The sequence below is a fragment of the Lynx canadensis genome, chromosome E1 (assembly GCF_007474595.2).
Source record: "Lynx canadensis isolate LIC74 chromosome E1, mLynCan4.pri.v2, whole genome shotgun sequence".
In the NCBI taxonomy this organism is placed as follows: Eukaryota; Metazoa; Chordata; class Mammalia; order Carnivora; family Felidae; genus Lynx; species Lynx canadensis.
This window is the reverse complement of record NC_044316.2, coordinates 17,412,359-17,430,596: the sequence shown is the minus strand read 5'-3', so window position 1 is coordinate 17,430,596 and position 18,238 is coordinate 17,412,359. Positions and strand designations below refer to the sequence as shown.

At 49.0% G+C, this 18,238-nt stretch overlaps 1 protein-coding gene across 7 annotated transcripts in view; it reads right to left on the bottom strand.

The window, feature by feature from the left end:
- Positions 1-430: 430 nt before the first annotated feature.
- PHF12 (PHD finger protein 12) overlaps positions 431-18,238 on the bottom strand; it is a 41,846-nt gene continuing 24,038 nt past the window's right edge. Inside the window, exons 4-15 of one of the 7 annotated variants that reach the window (XM_030295396.1) lie at positions 16,569-16,962; positions 15,158-15,278; positions 13,772-13,904; positions 11,486-11,650; positions 8,353-8,511; positions 6,978-7,773; positions 5,601-5,726; positions 4,760-4,957; positions 3,407-3,505; positions 2,580-2,662; positions 1,870-2,008; positions 431-1,523 (exon numbers count right to left, since the gene is read on the bottom strand). In XM_030295396.1, coding sequence (XP_030151256.1) covers positions 1,189-1,523; positions 1,870-2,008; positions 2,580-2,662; positions 3,407-3,505; positions 4,760-4,957; positions 5,601-5,726; positions 6,978-7,773; positions 8,353-8,511; positions 11,486-11,650; positions 13,772-13,904; positions 15,158-15,278; positions 16,569-16,962 — 2,748 coding nt within the window. In that variant the 3' untranslated portion in view covers positions 431-1,188. Of the gene's footprint in view, positions 1,524-1,869; positions 2,062-2,579; positions 2,663-3,406; positions 3,506-4,378; positions 4,656-4,759; positions 4,958-5,600; positions 5,727-5,849; positions 5,875-6,977; positions 7,774-8,352; positions 8,512-11,485; positions 11,651-13,771; positions 13,905-15,157; positions 15,279-16,568; positions 16,963-18,238 lie in introns of those variants that run through there. The other 6 variants (XM_030295397.1, XR_003964637.1, XR_003964638.1 and 3 more) reach the window with 6 other exon arrangements.

Here is an 18,238-nt window from a genome sequence, read left to right as displayed (position 1 = left end):
CATGTCAAATGCTTCTCTCAAGTCGCCCACGAAGACAGGCAACAGCCCCGCCCTACCCGATGCACCCCGACCCCTCCATTTTCCCACATCCACCTGGGGCTCACTTTTCTCCAAGACCTCTGCTCTCCTGACTTCGCTTGGGGTCTGAGTGTCTTGGAATGAGACTAGTTCACTGAGACTGGGAACAGGATCTTGGGGAGGGTCCCCTCTGAGGGTGATGACAGGTAGGACAGACAGGCAGAAAACATAAGTTGAAGTATTTTTGTTTTTTTATATACAGAATACAGGAAAGTTTCTGTAAAGTCTAAAACATTACAATTACTATGTACATTGGTACTACTTGGGGTTGGGGGAAGGGGAGAGGAGGGAGCCAGGGGTGGGAGGAACAGGAGAGAAGTGGCAAGAGAACAAAAAAAGGAGACGAAACAGGTTTACGACAAAAACGTTTTTGCTACAATAGACAATTTGAAGAAAACGCTCTACCACATGTAGTACTGTACAGTTTTTAAAAACATTGAAAAAATGTCATCACTAGATGTATTTACACAAAATCCAAATACACTTTTCCTTATTTGAAATAAAATAGATGGACAGCCAGAAAAAGAATTCATTTCTCATTTGTCCATAATACACAGTAGCTACCTGTAGTGCAACCGCTGCAGAAAGGGAAAATAACTCGGAGGGTGGGAACCACGGAAGTCGGGTGGGTAGCGATCTTTATATTAAATAAAACAATGATATTGTATAGATTTTGCTGTATGAAAACTGTATTTTTTTCTTTTAATATAAAACTATTGTCACTGCCACAAAATAGAACAAGTTTCTGATTATTTTACAACGGCGGGCGAGGGGGAGGGAGCAGGAGGCGGGTGGGGAACGGTTTGGTGTCGGAGGAAGTGTCCAGACCATCGGCCTTCCCCTCCCTGCCCACGCTGTTCCTCAGCTCGGGTCTGCCGCTTTCCCATGAAATGTCGAGTACAAATATATGTGCAAATGCCCCCTAGAACTTGAGAAAAGAAAAAGGATCTTTAAAAAACAGTCAAAAGGTTTTCTTCATTTCATGCAAAGATTGTAGTTGGAGGGTTTCCGGTGGAGTATAGAAAAAACCCGGGCTTGGTTTGTGTACATTTTTGCATTGCAGGAGTCTCGGGTCGGGCGGACGGGCGGGTGACGGGGTAGCCGCCAGTCCTAGGGAACGGAGTTGGAACGCAGCACGGGGCCCTGGTGGGGCTTGAGAGACAGCTTCTCGGCCAAGACCCCATCCTGCAGCAGGCCAGCATCGCCTTTGGGCTGTTTGGTCGCAAACTCAGTGATGCTGAACACAAACTGCAGGCACCCCAGCTTGATGTAGCTGCCGTGGTGCAGTAAGGCCGTGCCCTCCCAGCCGGCCCCACTGCCCCCAATCAAGCTCGAGCTGCTGGCTTTGCAGTTGCAGGGTCTCCGCTGTGGCCCCTGGGCCTGGGAGCTCATCATGGCTGCCTCCTCACTTGGCTCTTCATCCTGTTTCTGGTGCCGGCGGCGCCCTGGGAACAAGGAGGGTGGTCACGGGACAGGAACAGTGAGCAGCCAACCCACCCAAGGCGGTTTGCCAGCGCCGGGCCCCTGCACCTCCCCATTCTAACTGCTATGTGACTAGGGCTGAGGGACACCCGGAAAGGGCCAGGGGAGTCTGAAGTCCCCAGGCAGGTGTGTGCCCAGCACTCGCTTCTCTGTGGTCTCCCTGGGCCCGCGAGCAAGGAGAGCCTGGCCGACGCGACCCGGAAGGCAAGAGAGCAGGCCGTCGGCAGAAAGCCAGAGCCACCCTGAGGGGGCCTTAAGAGAACACGTCCGAAAAAATGGCCGGCTTCGTGGCCACAGGCTCCGACTTACTGATGACACTCTGCACTTTGGCAACAATACTGCTTGGGGGGGTTGGCGGGGTCTTCTCAGAGAAGTCACATGAATACAGCACATTGTCCACCGTTGTCCCGTGCTCACTGTAGTTTAACAGCTCATAATGTTTGGTATTCTGAGGAGGAGGAGGGAAGATAAGATGTGTGGTCTGCTGCGTGGGGCCTGGGGCTAAGGGGAGAGAGGACACATGGAGAAGGCTGTGCTGCTCTACCTGGGGAGCTCTCTTTGTTCCCCAGTCAAGCCCCCCTGCCCTGTCTCTTTAGAATGGGGCTCAAGACTCACCTCCTCAGGGAAGCCTACCTTCCTAGTGGCCCTCACCCCCCGCTCTCCCACCACTGCTCTACTCTGCCTCCTGGGTCCTGGCTCCTGTAGAAATGCTATTCGCTGGCACAGAGGGCCTGGCTTCCTTCTACGCAGGTCCCCTCCCCTGCTTCCGGGTGGGCTTCCCCCACCCCGCCGAGCCCGTGACCAACCTCAGGAGAAATGGTAGCACCGCTCCTAGGGAGCGTTAGTCACGGCAGGATGCCCTTTCACACCAAGACCCTTCTACTCCAGGAATGACAGCGAGCGAAGAAAAGAAGACCTCCCACCTCCCTTCCCCTCACCCAGGGCACTGAACAAAAACCCTGGTGCCTGGGAGAGGCCTCAGGCTGTGAGAGCTCTCCCACCCCTTCCCCACCCCTCACCTCATCATAGAATATGCAGGCGTGTTTCCCAGACACGTAGTTACAGTGACCATAGTTTGTAAGGCACACGTCCATGTCAGCTCCTGTAAGGGGGCAGGAGTAGAGGCAAAGGCAGGCAGAGAACAGAAGGTAAGGTGTATGTATGGGAAGGTGGGGGGCAGGGAGTTAGCTTCCGGGTGGGCACCGGGAAGACCTTAGGGGGAGACCAGCTCAGGGCCCCTTCCTTGTATATTTGAACAAAAACCAGCGTCTTTTCCACTCCCCTTCTGAAGAACAGGTGTCCCTGCCAGCTGATCTCCTTCAGAACACGTGGCCGTTGCCCAGAAGGGAACAGCGAGCTCCTGAAGAGGGTGGGTTATTTCCATGAGGGCACAACATGGGGTGCGGGGCTCATAAATCCTATCTTTGGAAAGAAAGGAAATTTCTAGGCCAAAGACTAATCTGACTGTCCCTCTGTACAAGATGCAGGACTAACTGAAGGTTATGGGTGTGTGAGCACCATCACTTTTTCAAAGACCTCCAGGGACAAAGTATGTGCCCTCTCCTCCGGTTTTATCTGCTTGTTTAAAATGCCTCACTGAGCAGCAGTCACGGTTGACTTTCCCCTCTCCTGATATCACGCTGGGCCCAAAGCAAAAGGGCTTGAGGCAGGAAAGACAAGCAACCGATAGTCTCCTTTCTTAGTCCCTCTTGCCCAGATATCTGCTGGGTTAAACCAGTCGGCCCGAGGGAGGGTTTCCCTCACCCCTTCCTGGCCTCCGCGGGAAGGGGTGGTAGTTTCTAGGGCTGAACAGATGCGGTGCTCCCCCTGCCCCCAGCTGGCTCACCTGTCCCGATGTAGAGGGTTCGATAGCACATGTTCACAGCTCCTCCCAAACCCAAGAGAGGGTAGAACACAGCTCGGGCCTGTACTTCCTTTCTTTGCACTACAAGACAAACACAGGGACAGGATCATTCAGAAACTCAGAACCTGGACCTTTGGCTCATGGTCTAGAGAAAATAATCCCACTAGATGAGTCATCTTTCAAAACTCACCTTGGACACTGGGCTGCTTCAGGGTGGCACTCTCTCCCCCCACCCACAGCATTTCCAACACGGGGTAAGAGAGACCATCTTTGAAAGTGGTCACAGAATTCAAAGATGAAAGTACTTTAAGTTCCTGGGCTGACTAGTTTATCAGGGATATACCAGATGTACTATAGGGAGGCCAAGCAAAACAACAGTAGGCACAGACCAGTGTTTCTCGAACTTTAATGTGCATATGAATCAACTAGAGATCCTGTCAAAATGCAAATTCTGATTCTGTGGGTCAGAAGCGGGGCCTGAACTCTGCGTTTCCAACAAACTCTCAGGTGATGCTGATGCTGCTGGTCTGGGGACCACACAATTTCAACCAGTAAGGCTCAGTAAGGGTTAATGCTCAAAGGAATATCCAAAGCAGTTAATGTCTTGGGAAAAATTTTCAGGAGACTAGCCCAAATGTTACTTTATTTATTATTATTATTATTACCATCATCATCATCATTTTTTTAATTTTTTTTTTCAACGTTTATTTATTTTTGGGACAGAGAGAGACAGAGCATGAACGGGGGAGGGGCAGAGAGAGAGGGAGACACAGAATCGGAAGCAGGCTCCAGGCTCTGAGCCATCAGCCCAGAGCCCGATGCGGGGCTCGAACTCACGGACCGAGAGATCGTGACCTGGCTGAAGTCGGACGCTTAACCGACTGCGCCACCCAGGCGCCCCTATCATCATCATTTTTAACGTAAGCTCCACACCCAACATGGGGCTCGAACTCCTGACCCTGAGATCAAGAGTTGTATGCTCTACTGACTGAGCCAGCCAGGTGCCCCTAGATCAACTGCTATTCTGCTTCTCACCTTGAACTTGAAAAATTCCCTTTTGGGAAACCTTTGTAACCCAAATATTTGGAAGTAGTTCAGCAGAAAGTGCACCACATATACCCAAAGGCATTCGTAGCTGCTTTGTGTGTCTCAAAGCGGATGAGCATGAAAGTTACAACAGACTTCCCCGAGTCTGACGTGAAAGCTGTGGTTGTGATTTTGTTCCAGCTTTCTGGGAAAAGAAACCACGGCGCTTTATTAAGGCCATTAAAGACACACATGGAACACTGAGATAGTCAAAGCCAAGACTCCTCAGGAGGGGAGACGGCCGCTCACATGCACAGGGGAGATCTGACGGTGGGCTGCGGCGGCAGGGGTGTGCGTGCGCACCTTCTGTGTGGTGCCCTCCAGAAGCCAGCGGATGTGCCCCGACACTGCCCGGTGAAGCTTGGACCCGGGAGGGGAAAAGCTGATGTATTCTCTGCAAGGCCAGAAACTTGATCAGCTTCTCGTCCAGCATATTTATCTCGATTTCTATTAACCAAAGAGAGAGATTAAAAAAAGCAGCTGAGGAGGAATTGGAATGTGGAAGTAGGTGAGGGTCACAGAGCAAATAGTTAAGCATTCCTAAAATCTAGCCAAGTGATTTTTCTCGAACAGGCGAGAGTACAAAGTGGCCTAAGGATCCAGAGCTCAGCATCTCACTGGCCGTTTGCAGTGAGATGGACCCCAACGCAGCCTGTGCAGATGCCTCTTGCAGTGGGCAGCTTGATTTTAGGTTAAGTGGTCCTAGAAAGGTAGAACAAAATAGACCACCTGCCTGCCTGTGGAGGAGGCCTGGATGTCGGACATAGAGGCTTAGATCTGCTACCCACCCTCTTCAGAGGTCAAGCTCTGCCTCCATTCTCTTTGACTTTGGGAACAAGGCCCTCCTGGTTTTATTCTGCCTCTTCTCACAGGTTCAACTTGGTCCCACTCTCCTTTCACCTTGGAGTCTGTGTATAAGCACGTGTAGAAGGCAGAGGTGGGAGGGAGCCTTCTTTCTTAACCCACATCCCCAGCCCTCGGAGATCAGGCATCCCTTCTGTTCCTTTTCTGAAATGAGCTCGAATGCCGCGCAGGGACAGCACCTTCACGCAGCAGCAGCTGGTGGGAGAGCAGCAGCTCACGCACTCACCTCCATTGACATCCATAAATGCTCGCAATGAGTTGGTGAGGTCCACCATGGCAGTAGAGTTGGCTGGGAAAGAGGGTACGGTTAAAGCGCTTCCTATGGATAACGTGCCGGGGCTGACCTTGCCATCTGGGGACGGAGCAGGAAGACTGTTACTTACGTCGCCTGAGGGAAACCCACCGGTCCAATCCCCCACTGCTGAGACAGGTCTGGATTTCGGACCCAAGGTGATGTTCCCTTCTTGATTCTCACCCCATAGGCTCTGGAACTCCTAGAGCTAAAAATGTGTGGTGAGCAAGGGCAGATGGAACGACAACGCACCCGGGCACGCAGGAGTCTCCAGAGCACGGAGAACCAGTGAAATCTACTGCTCTGGGAAATGTGGTAGGGTGGCTTTGTTCTCTGGGCCGTGACTACCTCCCTGCTGCCTCCAGTCATCCAACTAAGTGGTGCCTGCCCCTGCGTTTCCTGCCTCCTGAAGTTCGACTCACAGGGTGCAAGATCTATCCAGGCTGGTATTTAGAGGTAAACAGAGACAGGAAAAGAGCCTGAGGGTAGGGGCCATCCTGGGACCAGGGGCCCCCATGCAGAGAAGTCACAGTCACCTGGTTACCGAGACTCCCAGCTGACTAGGAGGCCAGCTTCAGTTCAGACGGGAGAGACCACAGGGGGTTCCAGCAGCATCTGAAACCTGGTTCAGATGCTGGGGTCAGCAATCTCGAGGTCCAGAGTGCTGACTGGGGACAGCTGAGAGAGCAGGTCCACACTAGGCCAAGTATGGGTGTAGGGGACCGCCTTTCTGCAAGTGGCCCAAGGGTGAGCTTCTGGGCCGGATCAATCTCTTTGGGCATGCCACTCTGCAGCTATCCTGAAAGGTGGTGTTGCTTTCTAATTCTGCCTTCCCTGGCATGGAAGCTCCTTCAAACCAGGGGGCTCTGAGAATCTGGATCAGGTGTGACCTGGTCTCTGGTGTGGATCATGAAACACGGAGGCCATCACCTAGAACCTCAGGCTGGCCACAGGGGTTCCAGAGATCATGCTGCCTTCCTCTAAGGTGATGGAACAAAACAAGCAGAAGACTAGGCCTGAAATGGGAAGGTGGAGTCAGGAGACCCAGCCGTGGTTCCGATCCTGCCACTGACTCGGTAGGTGACCTAGAGGAAATCACTTAAACTTTCAGAGCCTAAGCAACCCCACCAATAAAACGGGGGAAAAGTTAACACATGCTTTCTCCTCTATCACATAAATGGGAAGAGGACAAATAAGACCGAGATCAAAGTCTTCTGAAATATGCCCAGGAACGTAAGTGTTTTCTGAAGTTTAACTGCCAGAAAGAGCATGAAACTACTCCAAATCACCCCCAGGTTGAGCACCACTCACCTGATGATGGCGCTGGTGAGCAGAATCGTTGGTTGGCTCCTGTGGCCAAGATACCATCTCCTGCTGCTTGGGGGGGAGTGAGCACCCGGGTGGCATTTGGGGGTGAGCCCAGTGGCCTTGAATCTGTCAACGGAGGTCCTATCTGTGATTGGACAGTCTTTCTTTGCAAAGTGCTGGTGTTCTCGATGCTGGCACAAGAGCTGGGAATGGAAGGGGGCAGGCTTGGGACAGGAACCAAACTCCTCTGGGGGCAAGAGCTGGGGCCAGTGGCATTCTCTGTCTTCACAATGATGCCGACGGTGTGGTTCTGAAGCCCCCCAGCCGCTGGTGGCGTGAGGGGCCGGGGCCAGCCTTGCCGGTGGGAGAGGCCTGGTAAGGGGGTGTTGGCGCCTGGAAGTCGCCGGGGGTCCGTGGAATCGGTGGGGTTGCTGTAGAGGTGTGGGCCATTGGCTTTCACCTCTGTGCTCACTGGCCCGTTGGCAGTCCCGCAGGGGGCTTTCTTGGATTTTTCCGCACAGGAACTGCAGCTGATGTCCTCTAGGGCTGGGAGCTGGTGGGGTGGAGAGCAGCTCAGGGAGTTCTGGGAGCTAATCCCTGAGGGGCAGGATAAGGGGCAGTGGGAAGGTGTAGGTGCCTTGTCAGCTGTTTGCAGGGAGGTGGTGATTGAGCTGTCAGTCACAATAACAGGCTTAATATCAGCCTTCTCTGTCTGTTCAGAGTCCCAATGCGAAGGCATCTGCTTAGCAGATAAATGTTTCAATATGCTGCACTGGAGCGCAACAACACTACAGAGCCACTGCAATGGAAGGAGAGGAGAGGAGAGGAGGGTGAGAGGCCTGGGAGGCGCTGGTCCTTCCTGCCCCAGAGGCCAGGGCTACAGCACAGCTGATAAACACTGTTTCCAAGGTCCCACTGCAAATGCCCAGAAAAGGTGTGCTTGACTTCTGATAAGATTTCATTTCCATTCCCAAGCAAGACTTGTTGGTATACTCAGCAGCCAACACCCTGGTCGGCAGAGCTCATCTTGTGAACCAATATCCAGCAAGTACCCTAAGCAACTGCTGTGTGTCCAGCCCTATCAGCTAACCTGTCTATGGGTCTACTGGTCTCTTTCTGCAAGACAGACTTGCTCATCTCACAGCACACTGGGGGACGGATGGAGAAAAACAGACTGCTTGACTGTACTTCTTTTACTTGCCTCAGAATATCAGCCAGAGGTTCTCTCTGGAATATTCAACCATTGGGGGCTGGAGAGTGGGGGTCGGTGGGATTGCAGAAGATGGGGATGGGAATGGCACTGAGGCTACTTCCAGTAACAGCTGTGGTGAGAAGGAAGGAAGATTGGCTTTGGAATCCCAGCCCTGCCTTCACTCACCTCTTGCTGCTCTGCCTGGGTGGCTAAGTGCTCAGAGTTCAAAAGGTGCGTCTGTGATTCCTCGGGAATCCCGTTGCAGATCAGCTCCCCATCCCGAATGGCCGCGGGTGCAATGAGAGGGGGTGGAAACTGGTACTGAGATTTTATAGCATCGGGAACCTGTTTAGTACAGAAGGAGGAGGAGACGGAGATAGTGCCGACATGTCCAGTTGATTCTGCCTCTTCTGTCTGCGGTGCTGATGCCCGCGGGACCATCGTGCACTCTGGGGTCCACTAAGACAAGGAGGCTCAGTGGGCTGCAACCGCTCTGTGCCTCAGACACACACGCATTAGCTAGAGAAGGCACAGAGCTGGAAACGACAGGCGTGCGCCCCGTCCCCCACCTTCTTCATTTAGGTCTACAGCCCGCAGAAGCCAGAAACCATTGCTTTGGCCTAAAGAAGTGTAGGGCTGACACTGGACACAGCTTCAGAGTGGTACTCTCTAGGCTCTTACTGCTCAGCGTCAAGTTTGGGAGAGTAAGCCGTGTCTGAGAGGTAAAACGTCAAAGGAGGTCACATTTACAGTGGAAATGCTCAGCATGAAGTCTGGCCTGTGATAAGCACTCAGTCAATGTCAGTTTTCTTCGTCCACTCATTCATGACTCATGAAACAACTGAAGACCTCTTTGTTGTACAAAGACAGAAGACACATTCTGAATCACGACATGTAAGGATGAAAGAGCCACACAACAAGCCAAGAGTCATTCATACATTCAACCAACATTTATTGAGTACCTCCTGAGTCTGGACACTGTACCCAGTCCTAGAGATCCAGAGATGAAGAAAACTTAAGCTCTGCCCTCAAGGAGCTCACAGTCTCGTTGGAGGAGATAAACATTACAATACAGTGTAATGGGTCCTAGAATAGAGGCATGGCTAAGGAACTATCAAAAATATGGAGGAGAGTGCTTGTTTCTGTCTGGGGGACAACGACAGATTTTATAGGAAGGCAGTATTTGAGACTTGGAAGTTGAGAACTTCCAGGCAGACAAAGGGGAAATAAGGGTAGGGGAGCAGCATATAAGGCATAGAGATGTGGAAGCACATGACGGACTTGGAAAACATTTGGAGAACAGATTTGGTGACCGAGTCCCTATGGAGGATAACAGAAGAACTGAAAACGGTTCCCAGAATTTTGCCTTGAAGGACCGGGTGGAGATTGCGGTCATTCACTGAAACAGGAAATATAAGAGGAAGAGCAGATTTGGAGGCAGAAGACTTTCGGTCTTGGGCAAGTTGAGACTGAAGTGTCTGTGGGATGGGCAGACAGATATGAATCCAGACATGAGGAGAAAGTCAAGAGATATGGAATTCAGAGACAGCATCATTAACGGTGGTGGCTGGTGCCATGGGCTTGTTCAAAGTCAGCCAGGAATGGGAGGGGGAGGAGTGGAGTGGTAGGCAAGCCTAAGGTTGCCCCCCTTGGCGAAGAGTGAAGGGGTAGCAGGAAGAGGAATCCCTAACACAAAGTCCTTAGCCAATTTTGCTGCCCTGCTCTATATCAACAATGAGGATGGTTCAGGTCAGAGCTGGAACACTGTCCACCACCGTCCTGTGCTACCACAGTCCTCACTTCACTCTCAAATTGTCCAGTACGGAATGCTCAGCAGGCAGCTCTTTCTGCCCACGTGTCCTGTCCCCGTGCTATAACAAAAATACTTGTCTGCCCTGCAAGGGAAAAAAAGTGCTATTCAGGCAACTCGTGCCCTTGGATTTTCCTCAAGAATAGGGAACGCTTGGGGCACCCAGGTGGCTCAGCTGGCTGAACATCTGGCTCTTGATTTCACTCAGGTCATGATGTTATGGTTCAGGAGATGAACCCGCGTCTGGTTCTGCACTGACAGTGCAAAGCCTGCCTGGGATTCTCTCCCCACCCCTTCACCTGTCTCTGCCCCTCCCCTGCTTGTGCTCTGCTTCTCTCTCTCTCAAAATAAATAAATAAACATGAAGGTGGGGGGGGAGGGGGAACAATAGGGAAACCTTTGAAGGGGGAGAGGGCATTGTGAAACAGAATTTTCTCAAGGCTTTCTGGGACTGTTCACTTCAGCCGCCAGGCTGTCTTCCAAATCCACATGGTGAATTACACAGTTTAGTTTACTTTCAGATCTGTTTTACTGAGATATGAGGCATGCCACCTCTATAATACCCCCAACTGAAAACACCTTGATTTAATTTTAGAAACTGGTATTTATATTGAAGTATAAATATTTACACACTTAAGAGATTGTTATACAATTTCCAACAGTTAACATCTTGCTAGCGCTGACATCCACTGGAAGTGATGGGAGTGGGGTGAGTGATTTAAAGCGTTGCTGCCACCAAGTGGCCATATTTGAGAATTGCTGGTCTCCACTGGCACACAGCACAGCCTGTGTGCGGGATTATTCCAAAAAGAGAAAAATCAAGCTTCTATGTGGGTCCACGGTGTTGGGCTCTCTAGGTTAAATGAATGAGGAAACTGAATGGCTTTTGAGAAACAGCCTCAACACCACCAAATGCTTTTCAATAAAGGAATTTTTTCTGTTGATCTCAGCTAAAGTTGACACTTTAGCAACTGTCAAGTGCATACAAGAATGTTAGATACTTTTACGGCAAGGCCACAACTTGGCACAACTTGGAATATTCGTTATATATTACCAGCACCTTGGAAAAACAGATTTACTCTCCTTTAGGCATTTTCCTCTTAAGTTTCTCAGCTGGGATAGCTCCTCCCTTCCACATGGGTCTCTGCTTCATCACCACCACCTTCACCCCGCCAGACAGCTCTTGGAAAGGGGCCACCTCCCAGGAACAGATACCACGAGTACCAGGCCAGGGGTGGCAATAGCAGAGCACATCCTTCTGGCGGAAGGGGCTAACGAGCACTCATCAGGAGAACTGAAGACTTGCAGAGTTTGGGGTTTGGCCTTGGTAATCCTGACCACCACCCTCAAGTATTAAAATGTGTGGTCACATTCACCACTTGTTGAGACACCACAGACAAATCTCAGGGCTTCAGTCTCCCTGTCTATAAATTTGGGACCACAATCCTCTGTCTATCCCATGAAAGCAATCAGAGCCCACTCTCCTGCCTGCTCCAGGTTGGGACTCACCTTCAAGCTTCTTCTTTTGACTGACTGGAGCACTCGGCGGTTAGGAGGGTGCTTCTTGTGGATTCGGTTCAGGAAGTCCACTTTGACCACATGCTGCGAAATGGTGTCCTGGAAACGGTCAAACACCTGGCACCGATTGCTCAGCGTCATATTCTTCTGGTTCAGCTAGGGACAAAGCAGACACACTTTTACAATGACCCTCAAAAGGCATCCCCTCCCAACTAACTATCCTCTAGGTCTGAAAAATAGAAGCCCTTGGCCAAATAGGTTCCTTCTGTCAGGGGCTGATACGTCAACACCCCTGTCAGAGGGCTAGGGAACACCGGTAAGACTTTCTCCCTCAGTCCTGCCTGGTCCAGAGAGGGAAAACTGGTATGTTCCTATTCCCTAGAGAGGCTTGCGGGGGACAGGAAATAGGAAATTAGTCACAAGTACCCTTCAAATCCAGCCTGACAGCTCAGACCACCTTTTGCCAGTGGACCCTAACAGAGCACAGGTTTCAGAGGACAGACGGGCCTTGGCCCTCGAGACCCAGACTCCCTTTCTAGCAAGGCACTCATTCCCACGGGAAGCAGGACGGTTTCCTATATAGGAGCTTGGCTAACAGCAAGGATCAGCACCAGAATCCTGTGTGCTCTGCTCTATTCCTCTTCCAACATACCAGGGAACATTAGTGAGCCCATCTGGATATCACAGTCCTGCTCTAGAGGAGGAGGAAAACCTGGGCTGCTCTAAGAGGCCGAAGGGAGGGAAGAAAGAATTTTGCGCAGCAGCATCCAGAAGGCATATAAAAACTATGCCACTTTCCCTCTAAACTTTAATGCAGGGGCGCCTGGGTGGCGCAGTCGGTTAAGCGTCCGACTTCAGCCAGGTCACGATCTCGCGGTCCGTGAGTTCGAGCCCCGCGTCGGGCTCTGGGCTGATGGCTCAGAGCCTGGAGCTTGTTTCCGATTCTGTGTCTCCCTCTCTCTCTGCCCCTCCCTCGTTCATGCTCTGTCTCTCTCTGTCCCAAAAATAAATAAACGTTGAAAAAAAAAAAAAAAAACAAAAAAACTTTAATGCAAAAAAGATCTGCTCAGAAGCTTCATGATTAGTAAGGTAGGAAAAACCCCTAAGTGGCTAAGTAAATAAATTATCTAATTAATAATTTTTCATCTGTTGGAAAGTTGCTCTTTAAGATTCATATTTGGGCGTATAGCTGATGGTAGTTTTTTTCTGGTTTGGCAGGAGGCAAAATGAAACACTCGTAACTGAGCTTGGAGAGAAGCTTCCTCCTACATAAACCTTTCTGAGCAGCGTTAGCCAAATGAAGAGGCCAAAGCAAACGTTTTTGCCCCATGTGTGCAAGTCTATAACCAAGGCTCCTCAGTGCAATGTGAGGAGCACTCTGTCACGCTGAGGGTCAAAAGACATTCCGTGGTCATTACCATCTCATACACAACGTCTTAAGCAATAATCTTTTTAATCTGGAAAGGCTGAACTTATAAGGGAGCTGCTCTTCTGAAGCCCTCACCCATTCAACCTTGTAAACGGCTGTTCTTAGTGCCTAGAAGGAAAGGGCCTAAGCCTAAGCCTCTTTTGGAGATAGCAAACTACAGTTCTGTTTTAGCCCCAGGAAGCGTCTGGAAAATGTACCCAAGACTCCTGGGAGATAAGATAAAAGGACCCTTATACCAGTCATTCATTCAACAACTCACTTACTATCATGCACCATGATAAGGTGGGGGTCAAAAACTAAAGAGAAGGGGAAGATCCTCATGTGATGCCTAGGACACGTTAGTGTTCAATAAATGGCTGATTGTTTGGAACACTGTTATCCATGTCAATTCTTCAATTCTCCCAAGTTAGTGGGATTTGACTGTCTGTCATTCCTGAGATATGAGAATAAACGTTTTAGAATTTCTAGTTTGCTCCCTCTAAAAATAAGACACAGGAAAATACAGAGGCAGCTACCACGAGAACATTTATTCCCATGAGTTGGATCGAATATACGCCCCCCCCCTTCATGGCTATAACATCAACTGCTCAATTCACCATGGAATAAATTTATGTATAAACAATCAAGTCTGCCTGTACAGCTAAAACAAGGCATTGTGGGAAAATGCAAAACGCACAGCTGAGGCATGTCAAAATGATTGGAACTGAGTAGGATGGTCTACAGAAATCCGTATTTGAGAGATTATATAGCGAACTCTGGTACAAAGCTGACCTTACTATGCTTTCTACTGAATCAGGCCATGCCCTGGCTGTGCCCAGAGAGAACAGAAGGGACAATGCTGTGCTTACCACCACATGTTCGATGTGATTCGGACACATCCATCTGCCCAGGGGCATGGCAGTGAGCGGTGGCTCAAGGCAGTCCATGTGGAACAGGAGGGGGCAATAGTCACACTGGATGAGAGGGGCCACACGGCAGCTCCTGCAAAAAAGAGATGTAGGCCATTTCTGTGGCAAGATGGGAGAATTCAAACCAACTGTGCACTATGGAACAGCCTCTCCTTAATCCTCACAACGTTCTCCCAGGGCCTCCTCCCCCAGTGATCAGTTACACTCAGTTAGGAAGATGGATGAAGTTGGGGGCTACCACCAGGCTCTCCATTATTCTCTAAGAGGAATGTGTCTTGTGGGGAAGTGAATGTTTATTTGGAGTATAGCTAAAGTGGCTGTCAGAGCAGGAATGATCAATGCTCAGTGCCCACAGGGGGAAGATAGCCAACTCCGCTCTGATTTTTCTACTCCTTAAAAGAAAGTAACTACCTTATTTAAAAAAACAAACAAAAAAAAAACCCCAACCAAAAAAAAAAATCCCTCTAGCCCTGTTTCTAGAGTCTTACACTACAGCAAGAAAGGATTTCTCTTCTGCGTGAAGCACCCAGCAAAAATGACACAGGAAGAGTTGTGTTGGGAAAGAATTCTGTGATGTATTCATGTATATGCACAGTTCAAGGGAGGGGCTTCAGCAAGTAACTATGATATTCCCTGGGTCCCTGAGATGCACTGCAGCCTCAGTCTGGGCCTGGCTCAGAGTTCTTTCTGCTGCCCTACTATCTAGTTCCCTATAGCTTTTGTTGTGGAACCTTTCTTTCTTTCTTTCCTTTTTTTGGGAACATTTCTTTTTGATGGCTATTTTCTCCTGCTATCCTGCCCTTCTAAGATACCCAGGCCAGTAAGTCCAGCGTCAGTAATTGAAGCAGCTGGTTCCCGTCACTGAGGAGATCCTATTTGAAGGAAACCAGTGTCCCAGGGAAGCTACAACTGGGGCAGCCTGGAGGCTTTTGGAAGTCATCCAGTCTGATGCATGTTAGCTACCATGGATACTTGTACTGCTTTTAAACTCATCTTTGGTGATTTAAAAAGTTATTTGCCCTTTCCAGGGACCTGTGTCTCTGCTGGCCACGGTTCCTCCTGCTAGCTAGTCAAAATATCTCACGCTTCTGTTTAAGTCCAACCCCTCCTATTCGAGCCTCTATAAACACAGTCTACAGTACTTAAGGGAATTTGCTGTGAAGACAGTCAAGGCTCTGGTCAATTAGTCACTCAGTCTCTGTACTCATACCATCAGAATATGGGTTATCCACATTTAACAGACAGAGTTTGGGAGAGGTGATGGAAGAGAGAAAAAACCTCATTTGCTGAATATGGGGAAGAGTCCTTAGTATGGACGAAAAATACCTGTTACATGTGAAGCATACTTTGACTGGTAAGGGAACAAGACCATTGTGATCTAACTCATGCTGTGTCTTCTTAACATTTTTTCCCGTGGTTTCCTCCTTTCTTCTCCTCTTGCTAGAACCTAGAAGAGAAATTGATGGTGCTGAACTCTCTTGGATGCAGAGTTCCTAGTGTGGGATATGGAAACAACAACAAGTGAAAGGAACAGATCTCCGTAAAAGCATGTGCCACAGCCTAGACACAGGTCTCTTTCTGAGACCCCCTCGGCTGGTTTCAAATGAGAAAAAACAATAGGAAGGGAGGAAAAGGAACACTGAGACATAAATCAGAACCATGGTCTGAAGTCACCTGTTCTGTGGCAGAAACACATCTATGTTTTGCAAACATGAAGTGGTCAGAAGCTTAGGTTGTTAGATACTGCAACCTAAATACACATGCCCGAGTCAAATGGTCAACAAAGACTGTTCTGTGGAGGTGGCTGAAGAAAAGACTATAATTTTACTGCATTTTTATAGAAATCAGAAAAGTTTTGATTCTATATACCTCCTGCTGACTGAACAGCATTCTTAAGCCTGCCAATTTCACTTTCTCTGGGAAAAAGAAAATAACATCCAGAAGCTTTGTGGCATCAAGTAGAAGACATGATTAAAGGGGAAAAAAAGGGCAATTTGGTAACATTTTATCAAACTATAAATGCATAGTTGTAACCCAGCAATTCGAACAGTAGGAATTTACCCTACAGATACACAATGTTATATTTACAGAATTATTTGAAGAAGCATCTATAATAACAAAAGATCAGGAACAACCTGAATGTCCATTAATAGGAGATCAGTGAAATAAATCATGTCATGTCTATATGATAGACTATTATGCAACCATTAATAAAAACTGAGGAATGTCTACATTAATATGGAAAGATCTCTAGAGCATACTGTGAGGTGAAAAAAGCAAGATGTAGACCAGTATACCAAATAAGCTATTTAAAGGGAAAATACTGAGCATATTATATTTCTTTGCTTATATACGCACAAAGAAATTCCAGAAGGAGATACACAAGAACCAAACAGTGGTTATCTGAGAGGGATATGAAGGTAGAGATCAGGCAAATGGCAGACAGGGATGGAAGGGAAATTTTTCATTTTAAGCCTTTTTATATTTTTCGGCTTTTGAACCATGTGAATATATTACCTATATTTTTAAAAAGGGGATACCTTGAAGGGCAGAAAATAGAAAACTGAATAAGCACGGTCAAGGCTAAAACCTTCAAAGATGTCCAGGAAGAACAAAGAACAGGAACATGAGAGTGGCTACTCGCCCGGTGATCCCACAGGCAGCACTGCCCTCTGGCTGGACAGTAGTCTTTTGGGGCAGCTGGGGTGGGGGGCGGGGACATGACACTTTGGCTAACCTGGTAGTGCAGTGGTACAAGTCAGTTCATTGGGCAACTGAAATTGGGTGGGGTTCCGCTCCATGGCGGCAGCGATCAGCAGCTCAAAGGGCCGCCTTAGCTGGGGCTGCACATAGTCCGGCTCAGCTGCCACTGGCTCCTCGTCCACGTCAATGATGTCCTCGTCGACGTCATTCTGCTCAGAGGTGGGGGTCTCTGTGCTGGCGTTGGATGTGGGCGTGCCAGGCCGGCTGGCTCTCCTCTCCAGGATCCGGGCGTGGGCAATGGCCTTGAGTTCAGTTTTGCTGGCTGATCTGTCCAACAAGTCGGTATCACTGCTGGGAGATGTAGTCCGTTTGCCGGATTTGTCCACCAGTCCATTGACGTGGCCCAGCTCCTTTTTCTGCTCTCGTTTCTGTGCAAATGAACAGGTAGGCCCATCACATAAAGTACCACAAAACAGAAAGAGATGGATACTACAAAGACCACTAGCCAAAATTATGAAATTCTCCAACATGTTACAGACTCATCCACCTGGGGACTTGGAACACTGGTCTGTCCAAGTTGACAAAACTACAGCTGAACTAAACTAAAGCTGGCGAAACTGCAGCAGAGAATCACCAGACGGCAGGGAAAGTTAGAAACAATTACGCACATTTATCACATATCATTTACTTGAAGTCATCATTTGATGCACACCATCTCCATACAAAGTACAGGGGTAAAGGGATTAAAAGTTACCACAGCGAGAATAAATTTAGTGAGGCTAAGTGAGAACGGTGAGAAAAATATAGCAGGACTCAACATCACTGTAGTTTGCCATGGAGCATCCTGACCTCCTGAATGGGTTTAAGAATTTTGCTCAAAATAAAGTCTGCAAAAGCAAAGGTAAGACAGGCAAACAGAGGTCCCTGTCCAGGGAGGTTGGGTGCTGACAGGGAAAGTAACTACACTGCAAGGTGGTGGGGTTGTGTGTGGAAGGTAGCCACCCAGCGACCACAGTGTCTGAGAATGGTGGCTTTCAGTATTTCAAGTTTTACTAGGACTCTGGAAAGGACACTTCTTCAAATGGGAATGTGGGGAAATGGAAAAAGACTATACTTATTCAGTAGGACTGGACGACTGGTATTACATTTTCCTCTAGGACTCCAAAGAGCAGTCAAATGAAGGTTTAACACTGGTCTCTAATCAGGAGACCCGGGATCTGTCCCAGTTCTGCCATGATTGCTTATGACCCTGGATGACTCAGGTTGGTGGGCAGGAGTTTCCCTGCCTGTAAAGTAAGACTAGTAAAACCTTTCTTCTCCTCCTTTCAAAGATATGGTGGAGACAGAGGGTGACATATGTGAAAGGGATGGCTGAGTCGGGGGAAGATCTAGCCTCCACTAGGAACAGGACCTGAACATCAAAGGTTAATGAGGCCCAAAGGATGAATCATTTCAGTCACTTCAGCGTAACTACAGGAGGCCAAAGAGGGATAGAGGTAGTGGTGGTGGAAAAGGCAGATTTGGCACTGGTAGGCAAAAAAGTCCATTTGAGAGCATGTCACTGTGGCATTTCGGGGAAAGCACACTACGTTAGAAAAAGGCTACTATAATCCCTGTCAAGCAGCTCTGTTTCTAGAAAACTGATGAAGAGGCAATAGAAATTTGGAGTAAGACAATTTGGCTCTGTTAATTCTTTGGAGTCCT